Source organism: Stegodyphus dumicola, chromosome 7 (genome assembly GCF_044657685.1).
Source record: "Stegodyphus dumicola isolate Sdum_Otavi_A_Nest chromosome 7, ASM4465768v1".
Taxonomy (NCBI): domain Eukaryota; kingdom Metazoa; phylum Arthropoda; class Arachnida; order Araneae; family Eresidae; genus Stegodyphus; species Stegodyphus dumicola.
This window is the reverse complement of record NC_140774.1, coordinates 66,095,387-66,117,798: the sequence shown is the minus strand read 5'-3', so window position 1 is coordinate 66,117,798 and position 22,412 is coordinate 66,095,387. Positions and strand designations below refer to the sequence as shown.

General features: G+C 33.1%; 3 protein-coding genes across 6 annotated transcripts in view; all 3 read left to right on the top strand.

Annotated features, from left to right (window-relative positions):
- LOC118204879 (uncharacterized) overlaps positions 1–22,412 on the top strand; it is a 55,734-nt gene that overhangs the window by 25,204 nt on the left and 8,118 nt on the right. For all 4 annotated transcript variants that reach the window (XR_015042068.1, XM_085820366.1, XM_085820363.1 and 1 more), the window contains one exon: positions 1,182–1,556. The gene's annotated coding sequence lies outside the window, so the exon portion shown is untranslated. The remainder of the gene's footprint in view (positions 1–1,181; positions 1,557–22,412) is intronic.
- LOC118199177 (uncharacterized) lies at positions 1,570–21,686 on the top strand. Its single transcript, XM_085820367.1, has 5 exons — positions 1,570–10,873; positions 10,971–11,039; positions 12,385–12,462; positions 12,700–12,765; positions 21,512–21,686. Exons 1-5 carry the CDS (start codon positions 10,728–10,730, stop codon positions 21,513–21,515), a joined length of 363 nt encoding a protein of 120 aa, XP_085676493.1. The 5' UTR covers positions 1,570–10,727; the 3' UTR covers positions 21,516–21,686.
- On the top strand, positions 14,152–21,503 carry LOC118180357 (uncharacterized). The gene has a single exon (XM_085820362.1). It carries the CDS (start codon positions 14,258–14,260, stop codon positions 16,865–16,867), a length of 2,610 nt encoding a protein of 869 aa, XP_085676488.1. The 5' UTR covers positions 14,152–14,257; the 3' UTR covers positions 16,868–21,503.

Sequence of the window (22,412 nt, the reverse complement as noted above, 5' to 3'; positions counted from 1 at the left end):
TAGTGATGTAATATGAACTAATATTCATGTATCAGTGTATATATATTACTAAATATGTAAAGCAAGAAATTTAGAACCAATTTTACACAAAGACCAAAAATTGGAATTCATAAGTAATAAATTTTAAAAAATACGAAAAATGTATAAAAGGTACTTTTCCGTTATACCGGCGCAGGCGATAAATTCGCCAATAATGGTACAACTGATGCCAAGCAGAATATCCTCGCTGGTAACCTTTTACGCCTCATTTTCAAAACAAGTCGCAGCCATTTCTTATAAGATTGATTGATTCTTTCAATACTATCATACAATAACATGGAATTTTTACCAGACAGTACAATTTTATGCCCTAAGTACATTCACAGTAATTAAGCCAATTAGAATGCAATCACACCACTCACTCAAAGGCAAAAATACAGTCAAAGGTTAAATTCAAAATAAAGTCAAAGGTTAAATTTATCAATTTTAATGAGAATACACTAGCTAAATAAAGCACTGCGGTTTTAAATAATTTCTGAGTAAGCTGTTCGTACAAATTGAAATAATTCTTGCATTTAAACTTGTATTTAAAATTAAGATTTAACTTGAATTGAGAGAATTACAAAATTTTAAATGGTATTAAAATGTTTATGCCTTCAAAATAAAAAATTATTAGAACTAACATTTGTTATGTGTATACTGTATGTTGTCGCCAATAAAGTCTGCTTGGTGAGATTTGGGCTGGCGAAACAGAAAAGTACCAAATTTAATTAAATGTTAAAAATTAATACTTCAAACACGTAAAACCCTAATTTTAAAAAAAAAATGAACAATAAAGGATAAAAAAGAAGAGGAATTTAATCAACTTCAGTGCCACTTTTACAAAAACTAATCTAAATATCTTTTGCTGTATTTGATTAGACATTGTACCTAGTGCTTTTTTATTTTTAGTTATGCTTTCTGAATAAACTAAAGTAACTGGTCAGTAGAATTTATCAGAAATTATTGAAGCTCAGCTAAATAAAAGATTCTGTATAATTCAAGAAAAATATTTTTTTTTTTATACTTCTTGATTAATTTTTGTATGATATTTTTAAGCATAGCATAAGTGTCTGTGGTATTGACGGAATGCAGTTTCCTTGATGCTTAATTATTTCTGTTTACATTTTACATCAGAGTTCTCAATATTTTTCATTTTGTAGGTGAGGAGATTATTAACTGGAAGTTTTCTTGCCCTATTTGTTCCTATGCTGCTGAAAGAGTTTGCGACCTTCAAGAGCATATGCTAGTTCATAAGAAATACTATCCGTACATCTGTGATGTTTGCAATAAACGGTTTACTCAAAAAGGACATTTGAAAGTGCATTTAAGAATTCATACTGGAGAACGACCTTATGCTTGTGAAGTGTGTAAGAAAACATTTAGCCAAAAACAGCATCTTAATACTCATTCAAGGCTTCATACTGGTGAATATCCATACCAGTGCTCTGTTTGTGGCAAGAAATATAAACAGAAACTTAGCCTGCAGATGCATCAATGTGCATATCAACATGGGTGATTGCACTTTAGGGTAAAATGTGAGTGGTTTTTCTTCAAAAGCATATTATTATTATCTTATTCATTTTACATTTCTGTGATTTAATAATCATAGGTAAAATGTGTTTGAAGGTGTAATTTGAATTATTCTTGTGTTTAATTTTATTTGGTTTATTATTATTATTATTTTATATAAATAACGCAAATAGTGTTTTTTGTGAATATTGCAGTCATTTAATACATGTGGAAGTTTCAGTCTCTTGTAGTGAAAATAAATATAATCGGGAACTCATTTATTAACTAATTTCCAGTAATACTGATTGCCCAGAATGGAAATTATTCAGTGTGTAACAGTGTTTACAAATTTCTGGAAAGGAAAAATTTAGTGATGAGTTGGAGAAGATTATCTAATCTCATTCTGAAGAGCCAGATGCAGATCCTTGCCTCACCCCACCCCCCTTTTTTGTGATTTGTAATTGCTTGCCGTTGATTTAAATGTAAAAATAACATATCATTTGTCTAGGTCATATTATTATTTTATTTGTAAATTTGGTTCCTTCCCCCCCTTTTTTTTGTGGTGGTTGTTGTTTTTGTTGGGAGAGAATGTATGTGTGTGTGTGTTTTACAAGTTTTGATTAAATAAATTCAGTATGTTTTGAGAGGAAAGGTTTGGAAATTTTCTGCTATGAAATGTAATATGTAGGGATCCTTCTATTAAAGTTTTGTTGTAGGATTTAATTAATTCAATCATTTTAGTTACTGTATAATTTTGCAGCAATATTTTTACTTATAGAAAGAGACAAAGTTCTTTTTTTCCTAAAACTTGTTAATGTTTTTCTGTACTCTATTTGTGGGCCATTCTAATGCAATGTCAGAAACCATGGCATGTGCATGTCTGCAAGAACACATGTGCGAGTTATAAATTTGATGCATCTATCTGATTTTTTTTTTTTTTTTTTTTTTCTCAGTTTGTATATCTAAGCTGAAATCATGAAACTAAGTAATCTGCTAATTTATTTCTAATGCATATTTTATCTCAGTTTGGAAACCTCTTTGCAATAAATGTTTTGATCCATGGTTGTTAATGTAACTAACTGCCTGTCTCCAGTCTTTGAAAAAGAGGCATCATATCAATCTTTACTTTGACCTGACAGCTTAAATTGATTTTGAAATCATAGTGAAAAATGGCTTCAGGAAACTGTATTTTAGAGAAATTATTTTCTCCAAAATACAGTTTCCTGAAGCCTGCCAATTCTGAACAAAAAATTGGTAAAAGTGGTATTTTTATGAAAATAGATGATAAAATTCCAGGTAATTTAGTGTCGGAAGTGATAAAATACTATTAAAAATATTTTGAAAATATACATCTAGATAATAAACTTTATTAATACAGTACAAAGTCTCTAATCTGGAATGATCTGTAATCCGAACCTCAAAGCCACAAACTTGCGCATGCATGTAATGCGTTTATGCATGAGCGTTTGATGCGCGCGTAAAGCCAGTAAAGCGTTTACCCATGCGCGCTTCTGATAGTGAAGAAAGTGACAGAGAACGTTATTGAAAACGAAAAAATTTCGATTGACAAGTTAGTCAGTATTCTCAACACAGCAATTACAGGACTTGAACAGTGGAACTTTGTAACTGAACAAGAAATTATGTCTGTTTATAGAATTAAAGAGAAAGTATTAGCACAAAAAACGAAGCAGCTTAAACAACTTACATTGATAGAAAAGTTTACTAAAGTAAACAAATAAATAATAAGCCTTCCTTTTTTTTTTTTTTTTTTGGTAAATTTTGATACTCTTTAGATCATAACTGCTCTTTATTTCATAAATTACAGTTTAATATTTTTAATTGTATAATTTCTGCATGCCATCTTACCAGATTTAAATTGATGATCTATAATCCGGGAAAACCCCTAATCCGGAATCGCCGAAGTCCCGACGAGTTTGAATTACGGATTTTGTACTGTAATATTGAAAATATCCAATTTCTAGTAATGAATTAGAATTTGAATTATTTTTGATGACTACAAAATAAAGCAAAAAATCTTTTCGAACATTTAACATATTTCTTATATTTCGTAGACATAAAAAAAATATAGATAAATACTTTTCTTCCCTTAAAACTGAATACTTGAATTGTTTATTTAAAATCTGCCATTATTATCTGCCAGCGATTTCAAATGCCATAATTTTTGCATTTATCTTTTGAATTAGTGAAAATTAATGAAAGTCATTGTTGTTAAAGTTTTATTTTGTATACATTTTGTAACTTTATAACTTTTACATTGTAACTGCAAAAAATAATTATGGTTGAAATTTTTTCATTAAACTTTTACAATGAAAAATTTCTCTAAAATGAGTTTCTGAGAATTTCTAAATACACATCTATGTGATATCAGGATTGTATAGCATGAAAAACTGAAAGTTAAGGTTTATTTGCTTTTCAACTTAATTTTTTGTATAAAAATTCAAATATACATTTAGTTCATCTCAGCAGACTGGAAGAATGCACTGCAGCAAAAATGTAACATTGTTCTGATTATGATGGTCAAGGATTAATTTTCAGAAAAATACAGTCAAAAAGTCTTTAATCTGGACCTCCATAATCCGGACTTCAAAGCTACAAACTTTCTGTGCATGCGTAATGCGTTTACGCATGCGCATATGCATTTTGCTTGCGTGTAATACCTTTACGCATGCGCATAATATGTTTACGCATGTGCGTTTAATGTATAACGGGCGGTATAAGCTAAGCTTTAATAATTATCTATTTCAGTTAATGTTGCAGATTGCGTTGTTCCTTAATCTTCTAATTGGATCTGGCTTATTATTTTTTGCAGACTGTTAGAGCAATTTTATAAAAGTAAGCTTGAACTTTCGATTATGTCAAAAAGAATTTCCGATTCTGGAGCTGCCAAAGGATCTACAAAGTGAAAGCATGTTTCGATGTCCATCAAACAAAAAAGTGGAATTGCTGCAAAAAATGGATAAAGGCATATCCTTTGTTTCTCTAACCATTCCGAAATCTGTTTATCAATTTCATGCTGCTCTGCGAGGGGGGGGGACGCAATGACATAGCAGCACGCAATGAACTGGAAGTTGATCTGTCAGCACTATCCTTATCTTCAGGGGAGATTTTTTTATTTTATTTGGCTTATAATTCCTTACTATATGTAGTATTTCATCTTGATGTACTCTTTGATATGATTTAAATCAAATTTCTCATCATTATAAATATCACGAATACACATCAAATAGTTTTTTGGCTGCAATTTTCTAATTTCGATTATGCGTAATGTATGCTTTATGCATGCACGCGTTGAAAGAAATCTTTAATAAAGTAAACAAATAAATATTAAGCATTTTTTTTTGTAAATTTTGATACGCTTTAGTTCATGATTGCTCTTTATTTCATAAATTACAGTTTCATATTTTTAATTTTATAATTTCTGCATGCCATCTTACCAGATTTAAATTGATGATCTATAATCCGAAAAAACTGATAATCCGGAATCGCTGAAGTCCCAATGAGTCCGGATTAATGACTTTTGACTGTAGTATGCATTTTTATCTGATTGTTATTATTGATGTTGAAAATATATCTTGCTTTGTTACATTTTTATTTTAAATCAGTTTTTCATTGTCAACCTTTTATGTCAAAAATGATCTGCATCTTCCAGTCTGCATGAAAAAGATGACTCCTCCTTTTTTTTTGGGGGGGGGGGAGCATATTCACGAAATTTTTGAAGGTATACTTTTTTCCATTATGGAATTTCCATTCTATGTTTCAAACTTAATTTGCTTATAACTGCTTGATAATATGAATGATTTAAGAACAACATATGTGCTTTTTAGTAAACTTAACTGTTTTTTTAATTTATTGATTTTAATAATACTTCTGGTTGATATAAATGAAAATGAGTTTAATGTAAAGTTTATCCAATTGATAATTTTAGGAGCATTTGCTATTTTATTGTATTTTATAAAAGGTGTTTCTAACACTATGTTTTGCATATTAGCTGTGGACTTTTTTCCTTTTTTTTTTTTTTTTTTTAGTTGCATTCTTTCTTATTATTTTCATACATATGATGATTATTATAGAATATGTCTTAGAATTCTTTGTCCAAAATATAATCAGCTGACTTTAATTATCAAAATTTCTTTAATAACACATTATTTAAAAGGATAAGTTATATGAAGTTACATCTTACACCATGGTTTTCTAAATGTGAATTGGCTGATGATTTTTGTTTGGCTGCAAAAGGCTTTTAATTGTTTTCATAATTATACATATATTTACTTGTAATTAATTTGTAATAATGATGATTTTTTTTAATGATTATAAATGTTTATTGCTTTTGTTATTGCATTATTTTCATCTAAGAATCTTCTTCCTCTCTTAGAGCAGCTGTCTACATTTGGGTTAAAAGATAAAAAATTTTAATTTGTTTTCATTTGTGGGATTCAAAGCAATAGCTGATTTTGTAATGCTTTGGCTGCTCAATAAATCCATGTTTTTCATGAAGTTGGTATCTTCCCTTTAAAAAGAAAAGAATTATAATTTGGTAGGGGTTGAATATTAACATCTAACTAATTTAATACAGACAAAAATTTCAATTTAATTTATTAATGTTGATCTTTTAATGTAGTGAATATGTTAGAAATGTGAGAGCAAATGAGATGTCAATAAGTTGCAACATTTTTGTTATTTCCTTTGATAAATAATCTTTCTTTTTTGGGGGAGGAGGGAATGGTTCATTAATATTTCTTTTATTGGTTTCTTAAATTAAGGTATTAGAAAAAGTAATCAGGGATGTAATTGCGGCGAAAGGTGGCCCTACACGATACTGATGGACTGCTGAAATGGGATTAACGTACTAATTAGGGTTTTCCAGTGACGAATGGCCAGATAGTGTATTTAATATATATAAAAAAGTCATTATAATTCCAGAGTAATTGTGTCATTTCTCTATATAAAACAACTACAGTGCTCATCAGAATTAAACTGTATTGGCAAAAATAAACTGTTTACTTATAGAAAAGTGATTCAAACAATTTGTACAAAAGCATTATCTAACATAAATTACCATGCTTACCAGTTGATTAATCTAATTTAATTAATCTAACTGAATTTTAAGTCAAATTGATGAAAAGTAATAAATGATGAAAAAGTTATCTATCCTGTTTTATAACAAATCTTTCTGTAATATGGTGTATGACCATCTCTGATATTTTTATTTCTTGTAATGTATCAAGCTGCTGATCAAATCTTGCATAATTTCATGTCACTCATCTGAAAATGTATCTTTCAGATCTTGAAGGGCCAGATAGGCATTTTCTACACTGTAGTTTGGTAGCGTGAGGCACCCCCCATATGTTAAATTGAGTTCAAGTGTGGTGAATAAGATAGCCAGTTCTTTGAGCAATATCTTCTTTTTTAAAGTATTCTGATGGAGCAAACAAGCACCGTGATCCCTTAGCAAAAAATTCTGGCCTGATAGCATTTCTAAACAGTGTTGCATGTAATTCATATGTCTGTGACTGGTCACAGATCCTTCATGAGAATTATGTCACTCAATGTGGCAATTTTTGATGATTCTGCCCCTAACCCTGAAGCTACTTCCATGGAAATAGGTCTTTTATGAGCAATTGAAGCCAAGTTGTGTGTTCTTCACTCCCTTCGGATCAAAACATATCTGGATCCACAGCTGAAGCTAATGAATGAATATGGGAAGTTATCAGACACAGTACACTGTCCAATCAATCTTGGCTCCATCATACATGCCGATGACATTGTATTTAACAGGCTTCTCGGGAAGATGAAGTGTATAGAACAAACCGTTAATTTGTTTTTGCGTAATAGTCAACATCATGAAGCCTTTGTGGAGCAGAATGGCTAATCCAAGTTTCTTTTGCAGCACGAAATGTTCTAGCTTTCTTGTAAGTTCTTGTAAGTTCTCTGTTATGGTCACTTTATATTTTCTTTGAGCTGACAATGATAGAAAACAGTCTTCAGATGCAGTAATTGTTCTTAATAATCCTTGACCAGGCTGCATATTAACTGATTCATTACTTAAAAAATTATTTCAATGTTCTTGATGTGATACTTAGGGATATAATGTTGATGTTGATGGGAATAATTAGATCTTGGGTCATTTTCATTTGTCTCTGCCCTCCATCAAGTCTGTCAATTAACTGCTATTTGTGCCCTTCACTTAAATGACGCATTTGCATCTTAACTCATGCTACTGATCATACTACTACTTTTAGATAACATGTTAACTTTAAATGATACTATACACTTAAGTTCCAACATGTTCTAAGTAATCTAATTTATATCTCGCTTATACCACATTCTCACGCTTATTCCACATTCTGAAATTCAGAAGCTTTTATGGTCTTTGAATGAGTACATAATAGCAAGCCGTGATAACAAAAAACGAAAAGTTGAAGGAAAAGTACCATTTTTTCAAGAAAAGTGGTCAGATCTTAATTGTTTTTGTTGTACATAAGGGTAAGGCAGTTTGCCTTATTTGCAGTGACAGTGTAGCTGTGATGAAGGAATATAACTTTAAGAGACATTATGATACTAAGCACAGTGAGAAATATTTTGCATTGGAAGGTCATTTTCGAAGTTATAAAGTGAGTGAATTAAAAATAAAAACTAAATGCTCAGCAGTCTTTTTATCACCACAGCGAATAAAGAATCTGAAAATAGTGTTTGTGTTAATTACATGATAGCAGAAAAAGTTGCTAAGCGTGGAAAACTTTTCCTGGTGAAGACTTTGTAAAAGAATGTCTTCAGAGTGCAGTTGATGTGCTTTGTCCATCACAGGCTCAAGTCATATCAAATATTAGCTTGTCTGGTGTGATAGTAGCAAGGTGCATAGAGGATGTAGGCAAACAGCAGTGGTGGCAACAGCCAGTCTTCTATAATGAATCATGCTGATTATGATTTTACTTCTTATTTTAAACTATGCCTTTTGACATAAAATCTACATGCTTTATATACTAAACTTCTAAACTGAGCAAGTGCGTGACAAAATGAGACATAAAAGAAAAAATCAACATCATTGCCAACACTGCCTCAAACATTGACTTTAAAGACAATGCCCATCTACAAGCATATGTGGATGATAGAGTCCTCAACTTGATCATCACATGGAGTACCCAGTTCAACTTAAAGTTAGTACAAATAAAAATCAAGATAATAGTTTTTCCAAAAGGAAACAAGTTGGTCAATAAGCCCAGAAAAATAAAATGACAGAGAATCTCCTTAAAGAAACAAGACACGCTCAAATATCTGTGCTTCCTGTTAGATAAAAAGTTAACATGGTTCCGTCCCTTTATGGAAACTAGAGACAAGACTAACAAGCTCATTAAAAATTTCAACAGAATAGTAGGTAATAGATGGAATTTAAAAGATAAACTCATGAAGGAGCTCTTCTTAAGAAGGATTGAGCAGATCATTCAGTATGGCTATCTCATTTGGATGACAGGTACAACCAGAGTCACACTACTGCTCCTCCAGATTCAGTAGATAGCTCTCTTGAAAAGATCACGAAGGCATTTTCAACAACATCTACAGTGGCTCTGCAGATTCTCTGCACAGTCCTTCCTCTTGACCTAAGGGCAGAAGCTGAAAGTAAGATTTTCATACTGATCCATTACCAGGAACACTTCACATACATTATTCTTCAAAGGGCAGTCCTTAGAGCCCCATCACTTCACCACCACAGCACACCCCAGGCAGGTGCAAGACCTAGTATGGAAAAACAGCAATTAGCAGAGAAAGGTTTAGAAATTTTTATGGATGGGTCTAAATGCTCAGACCAAGTTGGAGCAGCTTACACAGTTTTTCTAGAAAACCAATAAATTTACTTTAAACAGTTTTTGCACTACGCTTCCAAGAGGAATCTTTAATCAAAATTGCATTTGTTCAAACCGAATGGGATAACCTTAAAAATGAAAAATGAGTAATTAAAAAAACATGATTGAAAACGTAAATGACCAAAATGTTGCTAGCGCAGCGATCAGGATGATATGAGTTGGTCTGTAGTGTCCTTGAGGCAAAGTAATTATTATTACATTATGTATGCTTATATTGTATTGCTTCATAATGGAAAATATAGCAAGGAATTTAATATTTGCATAATAATGCATGAAAAAAAATAAGAAAGAGCAGTGTTTCTATATTTTTTTAAATTCAAATACCTCTTTTAGATAACCTATCTATACCAATTAATCAGCACTTTTGTTTTCACTTAAATGATACCTTGATACCTTAAGTGAAAGCAAATCTGGTCACTCTCCACTGCCTTGTGCACGGAAGTCTAATTTTGCATTCAGTGGCAGATAATTAACAAAAATAATAATTACCCTATTGGATATTGATTGAAAAGTTAATAATTGAGTATATTTTTTCAGATTATCTTTTTTTTTTTTTTTTTTATAAGCTGTGTACAAATGTTTCAAGTTTAATAGATTATAATGCCAACTCTGATTCACATGCTGAATTGTTGTGTAGTATGATATTTGTTCAGCAAAAACTTATTCTTCTTGATCAGTATTTTAAGGTATAATGTGCAAGGTGTGAAACAGGTTTGCAGAGATACAGATCCACAGAATCCACAGGTAGTGGCTTTAGATAAGAAATATATGTGATTTTCTGCAGTAAATGTAGATTCCACGTTCTGACTAGCCACGTTAAATATGTACACTTAAGGTGGTCTACTACAGCAGCATTACAATACTAAAAATTTTTTTACACGCAGAATCGCTAATTAAGAAACTGTTGCGTGCAGTTTGGCAGAAATATAAAGCAATAGCTCAGTTTTCGAATCACAATGTTAGAATCAGGTTTGAAATGAAATTTACTTAAATATTATATTTTAAAAAAATTAGTTTGAAATACGTAATTTTAATGTGTAGTTTGGAAAGCCATCAATAGATGGCGCTACGAGTTAAAATTTAACATTGTAATCTTATTTCTGCAAAAATTCACGAAGTAATTGATTTTGATATCAGTTATAAATCATATTTTTTTCTAAATAATATTTAGAAGCGTTTCATATATTCCTTTATACACAGTTTTCACTAAACATTGTCAGCTGTCAGCAGAATGACGTTTACGGCAACCCTATTGCATTGCTATTCCGCACTTGTTTTGTTTACATTTATTTGTACTGTGGTCAGTTTGCAAAAAATATGCGAAAATATCAAGGACGACCGAAAAAACATCCTGGTTTTAATAAAAGATCCAGAATTCAGCGTAAACGTCGAGCTCAAGAAAAAAATATGAAATTAAATTCCCGAGATGTGGAAGATTCCGAACAAGCGGATGTTTTCGAAAGGTGAGAAATAATTTATTCTTTATATCGACTACCCCGTGTTTATGATTTCGTAGTAAGTTAATTCCGAAGTAAAATATGCGTATTTTTTTTATTGAAGGTCAGAAATTATTGATACAACTGCATCTGTGTCAAAGGAGAATCATTGCCCGGATGATTTTTTTACAAAGTAAGTTTTTTTTTTTTTTTTTTTTTTTTGTATGTGTGTGTATGAGGGGATGCTAATAATTGTTCAATTCTGTTATAAGAATTTATTCCTCCATTCACACTAAATTGTTGGGAAATATTGAAAGGGTAAATTCCAATTCACAAGGAATTGCTGAAATAATTGAATCTTTTCAAAAGTATGAGCATGTTCTTGCGATCTAAATTGAATTCACCATCATTACATGTATTATTGGAAATTTTATAGTCATATGTTTGCTACGAAATGCTTTGTCAGTTACCTATGGTATATTTTAACAGGTGTATGCACATTTATTCATGTGCTCGCTGTTCAACTTGCTTTTTTTTATTATGTCATTTACTTGGATGTTAAAACTTTCTTTTAGCGTTGGAACATTTTATGATCATTTAGTAAAATTTATATATAAATATATATTATTGCTTGTTTATTTATGGTTCTGTGTATTTGTCATGTATGCATGTTGTGAAGTGTAGTTTTTGAAAAATATGTCACAAATGTTAAATTCCACCAAAAGCTGAATTGAATTGATATTGGGATGCAGGTAATTAGAAAATATCTGCTGTGTATTTTGAGCGTAAACCAAACTAGTGCCAAGAATGGGACCAATACGCTCAGGCTTGCTTAGCCTTTTTGCCATTGTCCAAATTGAATTATCTCCAGTATAAAGGGAGTGAATGCTTTCTCTGTATAACATTAAAATATCCGTCTGATCAAAAATCTACCAATAAGAAACTTTTCATATGTTATGTGACAGACTTTCTGCAAACAGAAGTCCTCAGCTCTGTTCTTGTACATGTTTTTTAATTGTGGTTCAGATGTGTACTTCTCAAAGGAATTCTTCTCATAGGAAGATTATCTGAACATTTAAAAACTATATTCTGCTTTTAGGGGCCTAATATTTTATGCCCCTAAAATTAATATTGAAATTTCTAAAATGTTGAAAAATATGTCATCTGGATTCTGTACAAAAAATATAATCCCCTTTTTCATTTCTGCATTTGCAATTCCTGCATTTTCTTTATTCCTACATTTTTTAATTGGAAGGAATTTCATTCGCAGAGCCCTCTAATTTATTCTTACAAATCATGTAGTAATGTACCATTTTAGATAGATATAAATAACACATTTTGTAATTTTTCTAAACTGTGGTTATACAGCATGATATAATAGCTACACAGGGTATGGCGAAACAGTATACAGCAATATCTGTCGCACTGTCTGAGATGGGTGGTAGTCATACATAGCTTAATGCTTAAATTTGTTATGTGTTATTTATTTATTCATGTTTTTTAATTATGTTATAGCAGTTTATTTCTTTCATTCTTAGGTCCGGAAGTGAAAAATTTGACTTTTCTACGCCAGAAGTTACAGCTAATGTTCCTAAGACAAACCAGGCTTTCCTGAGGTAAGTTGGTTTATGTTTAAAATAGATATTAGCTGTGCATGATATTACAGTTACTTAATTATGGTTAACTAATTATGTATTAATTTAGAAGTCAAGCAACCAAAATCAGCGTTATATTTTCAAATAGTGAATATTTCAAAATATGATGCTGATTTTTGTTGCTTGACTCTCAAATTAATACTTGGTCGGTGTGTTATTGTATCTTAATTAAACTAATTATGGTTCTTTTCTTCTCAGTTCTGACCTGGACATTTCAGTTATTGACTCTGACGTAGAAGGTAGAAATACAAGCTCTCTTTTGGGGTAAATATGTATTTCTCTATGCCAAAATTAAAATGTCATCATTTATGTTTTTCTTTTATGGTGTTACATTATGTTGTTTACATACTGATAGCTATTAAAACTGTTAAATATAATATTGTAGCTATCAAAAAGAGGGGGATGAATTTGATTTGTACCAAATTTGGACGTTTTGCATGAAAGAACTTGAAAATAAAAGATTTTTTTAAAAATATATTCATTGAAATCAGTGAAATTTAAAGTCGGGACACTGAAGCAAATGAAAATATTTTGGGGTTTGATTCTTTTGATGGGAGCCTCATCAATAAGCCTACTATCTTTTTTAAATATTGCTTCTTTTTCATTGTTTTCATGATGTTTTATGTTCCCTTCATGAAAGAGATTTTTAATAATTTAAATTTTGTTAATAAAATATAACAAAATGAAATCTGTGATTATGTGGCTGTTATTTTTTCCATATATATTTATTTGAGGAAAACCACAAATTTTATTATTTTACAGAATTTTTAAGAAAAATATAAGGATAAAATTTTTTAAATAATTCTGATTACTACCTTTGCTTTCCTCTCATAATGTGCCTCAAATTAGAGCAATTAGACAACAAATTTAAGTCGTGATCTTTTTTTTCCAAGTTTTTTTTTTAGGCTTAGGAGTATAAATTGCTTATCCCCACAAGACAGTGCATCTTCTTAGTATGCCATTCTAAGGCTCCGTTCACATGATGGTATAAATGTCATAGATGCATAATCATAAGGCACAAAATGTGGGAGTTCCATTCACACCTGCGAGAGAGGGTCTAAGCCATAGCCAATTAGAGAAGCTAAATTTGTGCATGCATGTATGTGTCTACAGCTTTCTCTCTCAATAGGTTTTATGTATATGCTCTGATTGGCCGACTCTTATATCAAGTCGGCACAAAGTTGAAAACTTCAAGCTTAATGCCCAAACTAGTTTTTGTGACATAGCAAGGTCTGACTACAAAGCGTTGTTAGTTGGGAATTATGACATTTATACAACGGCTTGAATAGAGCCTTAGAAAGCCATTTGGTAACTGAGTTATCCACCATGAAAGAGTTATTCTTGCCCCTCTGAATTCAGTGTTTACTGGAACACGAACATTTTATACTCAGGTGTAGAGGCCCTTCATGTGAAACCTCCGGCACACAAAGTAGTGACTAATATTGCACGAGCAAATGACACTGCGAGCATGGAAGCAGCAGTTGTGAAGATGACTCATCTTCTTGTAGTAATATACTGGTAATCCAGTGTATTATTATTGTTAATTTATTTGCTATCTGTTGCCTAAATTTCCTAAACCTAATTGCGAATGGACTGCCTGCATGGGCGTTTTCATGGTTTTCCCCGTGTATATGAGCCATTTCCCTTAGAAAGTCCTCCAAGCATTCCTCCTCTTAGGAAGATCAAGTGCTTTGCTGTCATCAAATAAGCCAAATTTAAACCTAATTTGTAATATTTATATATATTAATTATATATATGTATATATATTGTATATATATATATTTTAGCTTGGAGTCTGAGCCTCTTCAGGAGAACCTTAATGATGAATTTCTGTGTCCTGATTCACCTTTAATTATCGAAAGGGAAGATCGACGAAAGGCAAATCCATTACCATCTGGCAGAACAATTTGCAATATGTCTTTTGTAATAGTGCAGGCTAGGACATTAGAGCAACATTCCCTAAATTGTAAATTTGGAGGATCATTTATTTTTAACAAAGTGATTCGACGTGGTCTTGTCACTACATATAACTATGTATGTGATAAAATTTTATGTGGGGAAATGGCAACAATTTGTTCTGATATGGAGAAAAGCAGCCTAAATCAGCTTGCAGTATTAGGTGCGTTATCTACTGGCAGTGGATTTTCACAAGAGGAGGAAAAGTTTAGCATCATGGAAATTCCGTATATGAGCAACTCGACCTTTGCTTCTTGTGAGCGAACTACTGGCAAAATAATACAGGGATGTGCACAGGAAACTATGTGTGCTGCTATAGAAGAGGAGAAAAGGCAGGCAGAACTTCGCAATGATAAAGATAATGATGGTTATCACTGTATAACTGTCATTGTTGATGGAGGTTGGTGTAAAAGAAGCTATGGGCATGGTTACAATGCTTCAAGTGGCATATCTGTTATTATAGGCATGGTCACCCAGAAAATTTTGTTTGTTGGAATTCGCAACAAAGTGTGCCTTATATGCAGTGCTATTGAAGATGGCAAGATGCCAAATAAAGTGCACCTTTGTTGGCGAAATTGGAACGGGCCTTCTACAGGTATGGAAAGCAGTGCCATTGTGGAAGGTCTGAATTATCTCCAGTGTGTTCACAAAATACGTTGTACTCGACTTGTTGGAGATGGAGATGCTAACACAATGGCCAAAGTGAAAGAAAGCGTTTCATATGGAGGACGGGTGATCAAAGTAGAATGTGCTAACCATGCTGTTCGAAGATATCGCAGAGCTCTTGAGAAACTTCAGCAAAATACTGCGCGCTTCCCCGAGGCTAAAGGAATTGCTGCCCGTAAATTGCTGAAAATTAAAATGCCACTGTTAGTCAGAGGTGCTAGAGTAGCTATAAAAGCTCATGCTTTACCTAGCCATTATCAGCACACACAAGAAGCTATTGATGCATTAGTATCTGACTTGAGAAATGGGCCACATCATATATTTGGCAAGCATGATGCTTGTAGTGCTTTTTGTGCAAAGAAAGGTGCAGAGTTGGACAGCACATACAATGAAATTTTTTCCTCGGGTATGTTGCAAGCTATTGAAGCAGAAGTGGGAAGAGTACTGATATCGTGTAGCAGTACTCTTATTTGGAATGCCACAAATAATCCTGCTGAAAGCTTCATGAGTCAACTGTGTAAAACATCTGGTGGAAAAAGAGTTGATTTTTCCAAAGCTGGTGGCATGAACAGGCGTGCGAGTATTGCTGTCATGGCCTATCAAAATCCAGCACAGCAGTGGCAAAAAAATGCACAAAAAGCTGTAACAGGAAGTAGCCCCAGGACTCCAACTTTGAAATTCTTAGCTTCCAGAAATAAGCGCCATGTAAAACGTCTTGAGAGACGTAGACTTTTTGACACTGAGAAGAAAAAGAGAAATATGAGGAAAGCAGGACATATTCAGCAAGGTGGGGATATTTCTTATGGTGATTTTCCTGAAAAACCAGACCTATCAGATGAAGCATATGAATTGGCAGCTAAAAATTTTTTTATATCAATTGAAGTTCCAAAAAAAGATTCTCTTGAGGCCGTAACACGTGGACAGTCATCATCTGAAAGATGGCATCATGAAAGATCAAGAAGAATATCATCATCCTTTTTCAAAGATGTTGCTGATAGGCGTCCAACAACACTCAGTGCTGCTTTAGTGAAACGTATCATATATAATGATAACGTTTCAACTAAAGCATTAAAGTATGGCTTGGCTAACGAAGCAGTAGCCTTAAATCAATACAAGGAAAAGCACATGGGAAAAAACATCAGACGTTGTGGCCTTTTTATTGATCCTAAATATCCCTTTCTTTGTACTTCGCCAGATGGATTGATAGACGAAGATGGATTACTTGAAATAAAATGTCCTTATACAGCCAGATTCTCAGCAGACTTGTCAGACTTTTTCAGCAAGCCTAATTCTGTTGGTCTTCGGATGGATGCTGATAATAATCTTTATTTACCGAAAAGCCACAAATATTATTTTCAAATTCAAGGGCAGTTAGCCATAACAGAGAGGAATTGGTGTGATTTATATATATGGTGCAGAGAAGATGCAATCACATTAAGAATACCCGAAGACAAAACTTTCTGGATCAGTTTAGTTCCAAAACTCGAAAAATTTTACGTGAATTGTATTCTTCCTGAGCTTGTTGATCCAAGAGCACCAAGAAAAATGTCTCTTAGAGAACCGAAGTATATTGTTGATGCTAGAGCACAGAATGAGAAACAAAAACAGGCCACTGCTTCTGTAAAACAAACACAAGAAAAAAGAGAAATTGAAATTTCAGAAGCAGATAAAATTATTTCATCTCCTAGAAAGAATGCAGGAGAGAAAAGAATCAGGAAACCAAAAATTATTTTTGATTTGTAATCAGTAACAAGCCAAGCCAGCACACCGTAACATTTTCTACGTCTGAATAAAAACTATGCCTGCAACAAAGCATTATGATTAAATCCATACCTAATTAGAATATTACCCCATTTCTCTAAAAAAAATATGTTCAAAAAGTCTCTGCTTTCAGTAATAGATACGTCTGATCAATTCTGCCATAATTCTGTAATCAATACTTGAAGCTAGAATCTCCTGTGCTGCACTGCCATTGCATCTCTTTTCTGAATGTTTCATCATCCACTTCTCATACTAAATATTCCTGTGTGCTTTCATTTATAGCTGCTAACTTGTTGTGAACATTTTCTGCACCACATGTTATATTTTGCAGTGTAAATAATGCGTGCAATCATATATTTTGGTTTTAATCATCAGTAACTTTGGTAAAACTACATTTATGCAAAGAAGACTTCCATAAAGTCACAGTTTCTGTGAAAAAGAAAATAAGTTTGATGACCTCTGTCATAATTCAATAAATAATTTTTTAAAATAGCATCACCTGTGCTGCACTAACATTGGAAAAAATTAAAGTCATCTCTTTTCTGAATGTTTCCTCATGCACTTCTGTTTCTAAGTATTCTTGTGTGCTTTGATCCATAGCTGATAACTTGTTGAGAATATTTTCTGCACAACATGTTACACCTCTGAACTTAAATACTTGCGGTAAAGAAGTATTTTGGTTTGAATCATGTGTAACTCCAATATAAGTCCATTTCTCCAAGGAAAACCTCCACAAAGTCACTGCTCCTGATTCAGCTGGAAGGACATCCATACAATGATATTTGAGAAGAAGACATACAAAATTGAGTATTGTGGAAAGATGATTGCTTATATCTTGAACGTGGATGATCCACTTGTCTACAAAACTCATAACCATTCTAAAAAATAAGGACATCAAATTTCAGTGCATCCTGCTCTCACAAGAGAGAAAGGTGATCATTAGAAGCCTTCCCAGCTCCACATGTTAATGCTGCCTCATGTTGCATAATATAATAATACACACACTGGCCAATCAATAAGAAACCTTTCAGATTTTCATCTGAATGCATGCTAGGGATGAAATATCCAAATTTTTTCTATGATGTGGATTATACTTGGTTAAAATGCCAGTATAAGTAAGGTGTAAGAGTGCTTTTCATGATGAATGAAGTAAAATGGGGAAAAAAGGCGGCAGATCGTTCACCATTTGAAAAAGGGGCTTATTGTTGGTGCACATTTAGTGGGGGCATCGATTTCGAATCCTTCTCTAAAAAATGTAACTGCAGTTCGAGCATAGTTTTCAAAGACAGTGATCGGCGGTATCTCCGATGAATTGTACGGCAGAACACGGATTCAACTATCACAAATCGTCAACCAAGGCTCTTCCCAACAAATTTCAGCTAGAACTATGCGCAGCGAATTGCAGAGGGATAGGAATGCATAGTTTTGGTGCCTGTAAGAAAATCACTCAGTTCTGCCGACATGCAAGACTTCATTTTCAGTGGTGTCGAGAAAAGACACTGGACATCCGAGGATTGGAAATGGGTAATGTGGTGGGATATTACATTATGTATTACATATTAAACATAAGTTATGGGTTACCTCATAACTACAGAAGGTTCCTGTTCGCTGCCAGAAAAGGTTGAAGTAATCTGCAATGTAAATTACCGACAATACATGAGCTTTGTTCATTTATGGGCATGATAAAATTTTATCGATGCTTTTTGAAAAATGCTGCAGAAACTCAAGGAGTCATACACGAAATGTTAAAGGGTGATAAAAAAAGATCATTGTAAAGTTCCATGCACAGATGAAGGTGTTTAGTGTATTTAATTATGGCAAAGCACACTAGGGCTATCTGCCTAAGAGAAGGGATGCCTTCGTGGAGGACTTTCTAAGGGAAACTGGCTCATATACACGTTACACATGGGGAAAACCACGAAAACGCCCATGCAGCCAGTACGTTCGCGGGATTCGAACCTCGGACCGAACTACCAGTGTTCAGCGATTTTACCGCTCTGCCGCTGGTAGGCCTGCACAGATGAAGGAATTCACCAGTTTGAGAAGTGCAAATCTGATTTAGTCAATGGTGCCCTTTTGTGTTTCCCAATGGATTACCCTTTGTGTGCAGATACATCAGACTTTCCTATAGGATCAGTATTGCAGCAATTGGAAGAACAAGAACAAGACTGAAAACCTATTGTGTTCTACTCTAAAACATTAAATAATGCACAGAAGGTTTATAGTACCTATGACAGAGAATTCTTAGGAATATATCTTTCTGTCAAGCATTTTAAACATGTATCGGAAGGACGCAAATTCATCATACTTACTGATCACAAGCCACTGTCATATGCATAGAAGCAAAAGAATGGGAAGGCATAACCCAGACAACAACACCAACTTCAGTATATATCGGAATTTTCAACTGATATTCAGCATATTGATGCCAAAGAAAATTTAGTTGCAGTTGAAGTAGTCTCAGTTACTGGCTATGAAGCAGTAGCAGATGCTCAAGAATATAATGAAGAATTGCAACATTTAATGACAGGTAGTGCTTCACTGAAATTTAAATAATCTACATTAGCATTTTGGAAAACATTAAGATGTGACAGCTCAACAACCAGTATCAGGCCTTTTATTTCAAAGCAATTTAGACAACAAATGTTTCATCAAATTCATAATTTTGCTCCTCTGGTATCAGGACAACTGTCAACGAGATGACTGAAAAATTTATCTTTCCAAATATAAAGAAAGAAATTCACGAATAGACTTAAAGTCCTGTTAATTGTCAAAGGAGCAAAGTCAACAGGCATACAAAATCTAAAATAGCCGAGTTCCAAGCACCTCATGCTAGATTAAGTATTGTGCAAGTTGACCTGATTGGGCCATTACCACCATCTGCTGGTAGGACGTATTATCTGACATTTATTGACCATTTTTCCTGTTAGGGAGAAGTAGTTTCTTTACCAGATATCACAAGAGAAATGGTTGTCAAAGCATTTTACAATCATTGGATTAGCAGATTTGTTGTGCCTAGTTCCATAATCTCAGATCAAGGAAGACAGTTTGAGTCGCAGCCTTTCAAGAGCCTTGCAAAAGTATGTGGTGCTAAAGTTTTACGTTCCACTCCATACCACCCACATTGCAGTGGGAAAATTGAGCAGTTTCTCAGAACTTAAAAAAATGCAATAAAGGCTCACAGCAACATCAGATGGACAGAAATCCTTCTAGGATTCAGAGTTGCAATATGTCCTGATACTAATCACTCTGTAGCTCAAATGGTATATTTTATGCAAATAAGGTTACCATGTGAGTTTTTCGACTACCTACCACTAAAACTAAACCTGAACCATTTGTAACAAATTTACTGTCTTTTATGGATCAGCACCAGTTTATCAACTGCTAACAAACATAAAATATTTATGCATAAAGACTTGAGATCATGTTCTCATGTGTTTGTGAGAACTGATCGTGTGAAAAAGGCACTTGAATTTGCTTATTGAGGGACCATTTTTTTGTTGTGAAAAAATATGATAAATATTTCCGAGTTTTAATTAAGGACAGACAAGTTAACATTTCATTGACAGACTGAAACCAGCTTATTTGTTACTTTCGAACAAATTACTAGAAACAGTGACTAAAAATAAAAAACCATTTCACATTTCATGTACCCAAAATTCTGATATTGTACCTAACGTCAAATCTATTATTCTAGATGGTATGAAAATCAGAAAATGTGTTGGATTTAAGGACTAATGTTTTGTATATTTTGCTATACTTCATCATCTTCTAAATATTAGTAAATATATATCTGCATTAGTGATAATCAGCTGTGAGTACATAGTGCACCATCTGCGACTCATTTGGGTATAAACTATGCTAGTGATTATAATGTCCTTGCTTTTTCCCATATGCCATATGTTGCATGAAATTTTGTTATATGAATCTAGCTTCCTGTGAGGAATTTCTGTGATCTTTCTAGTATGTATGGTCAAGAATTAGGCTTGTGATATACTGTCATGATTTTGCCCACATGTTCCCTGAATATACTACCATTTCCTTAGGAAGACTTCCAAGAAGAATACTGTTGTGAGTTCTAAGCCTAACTATGGTTTGGAACTGTTTATAATGAATTATTGGGATTCTGCACATGTAATGTGGATGCAATTCTATTTCCATTTAGAAGATTTTCTGCAAAGGCAATGCTTTAGCTGTGAGATAATTCTGTTTTGGAAATAAAACTGATATTTATTTAGATTTGTGGTATTTATAAGGCAGTTTATCAATAGCAGGTAGCATCTTGCCTCTTTGCTTTGATCAGGGCCTGTGCAACCAGTGGTAGTCAAAATTTTATAATTTAGCAGAGGGCACTGAGCAGCAAAATTTTAGAGGCAAAAAAATGTTCAGAACTTACGAAGACATCAGCCAGCAGAATTTAGGATATGCAGAGATTGCACTGAGTGGCAATAGTGCCATAAGTTACATTTGCTATCTGCATTATTAATTTGTGAAACAATTTCAGCTGCTTGAAAATGCATTTTTCTGTTAGAAATTTGTATTTCTTGCAATTTCTTTTTTTTGGGGGGGGGGTCGAGAATATGGTGTTAAAAATATTTTATCATTTTCTTTTTTTTTTCTTTTCAGGTGAAAATTTTGTGCATGATTTGGCTTTCATTGAGACGTCTCTGGGTCAGGAGTTACTAAGGAAGAGAAACTTACATGCAGGTTGAAGCATGCAGTGTCAAATGTATAAGGAATATAAAAGATGCTGTATATTAGTATAAGTTTGAATAACCATAATAAAAAAAATTCTTGAAAATTGTGTTTTTTCTGCGAGTTATTAAAATTGGAAATAATTAATTACAATATTTATGAAAATTTTCGAAAATAAAAATACAAGTAGTATTTAAAAAGTACTGCAAAACTCATTTTTAAGTAGAAAAATTATTCTCAGATGAAATTCTTTATGCAAAAGGATTCGATTATGCAAAAGGACTTTTTTAGTATTTGAAAGGTTCATTTGAACCCAACAACTGAAACTAACGTATCCCCAGTTTATTGATACCAACCATTTTGTTGGTATCAATGAACCCACTACTTTCTAAAAGCATTTCTGTCAATTACTAAGGGCTAATGAACAAGTGTTGAATTCTCAAGATGAATGTTGCCGAAACAGAAAAAAGTGTACTTCAGAACATTCTGCAGTAGCTCAAACAAAGTCACGGACCTCATCTATACTGTAGTCAGAGAGAAATTATTCCCCTTCCTTTTCTTTCAAAAGCTGAGTTTCCAAACGCACAACGGGAGGCCGTTGCTAAAAGCTGTGGAACCAGTTTTATAGCTATTTTTAGCAACTTGTGAGCTGTTTTTCAGATAACACAGTAAATCTCGGGGAGGGGGAATTTGAAATCATGATCACTGCCGGTACGGCAGAATTTACGTACAGCAAAATTGTAAAATTCAGCGAAGCATCAAGCAATAAAATTTTAGAATTTTGTGGGAAGGGCACTTGACAACAGAATTTATTGCGTACAAAGTCAGCAAA

Coding starts and splice junctions, on each gene's coding strand:
- LOC118180357 (XM_085820362.1), top strand. CDS start 14,258: ATGTATATATATTGTATATATATATATTTTAGCTTGGAGTCTGAGCCT.
- LOC118199177 (XM_085820367.1), top strand. CDS start 10,728: ATGCGAAAATATCAAGGACGACCGAAAAAACATCCTGGTTTTAATAAA. Junction 11,040..12,384: donor CCGGATGATTTTTTTACAAA/GTAAGTTTTTTT, acceptor TTTCATTCTTAG/GTCCGGAAGTGAAAAATTTG. Junction 12,463..12,699: donor ACAAACCAGGCTTTCCTGAG/GTAAGTTGGTTT, acceptor TTTTCTTCTCAG/TTCTGACCTGGACATTTCAG.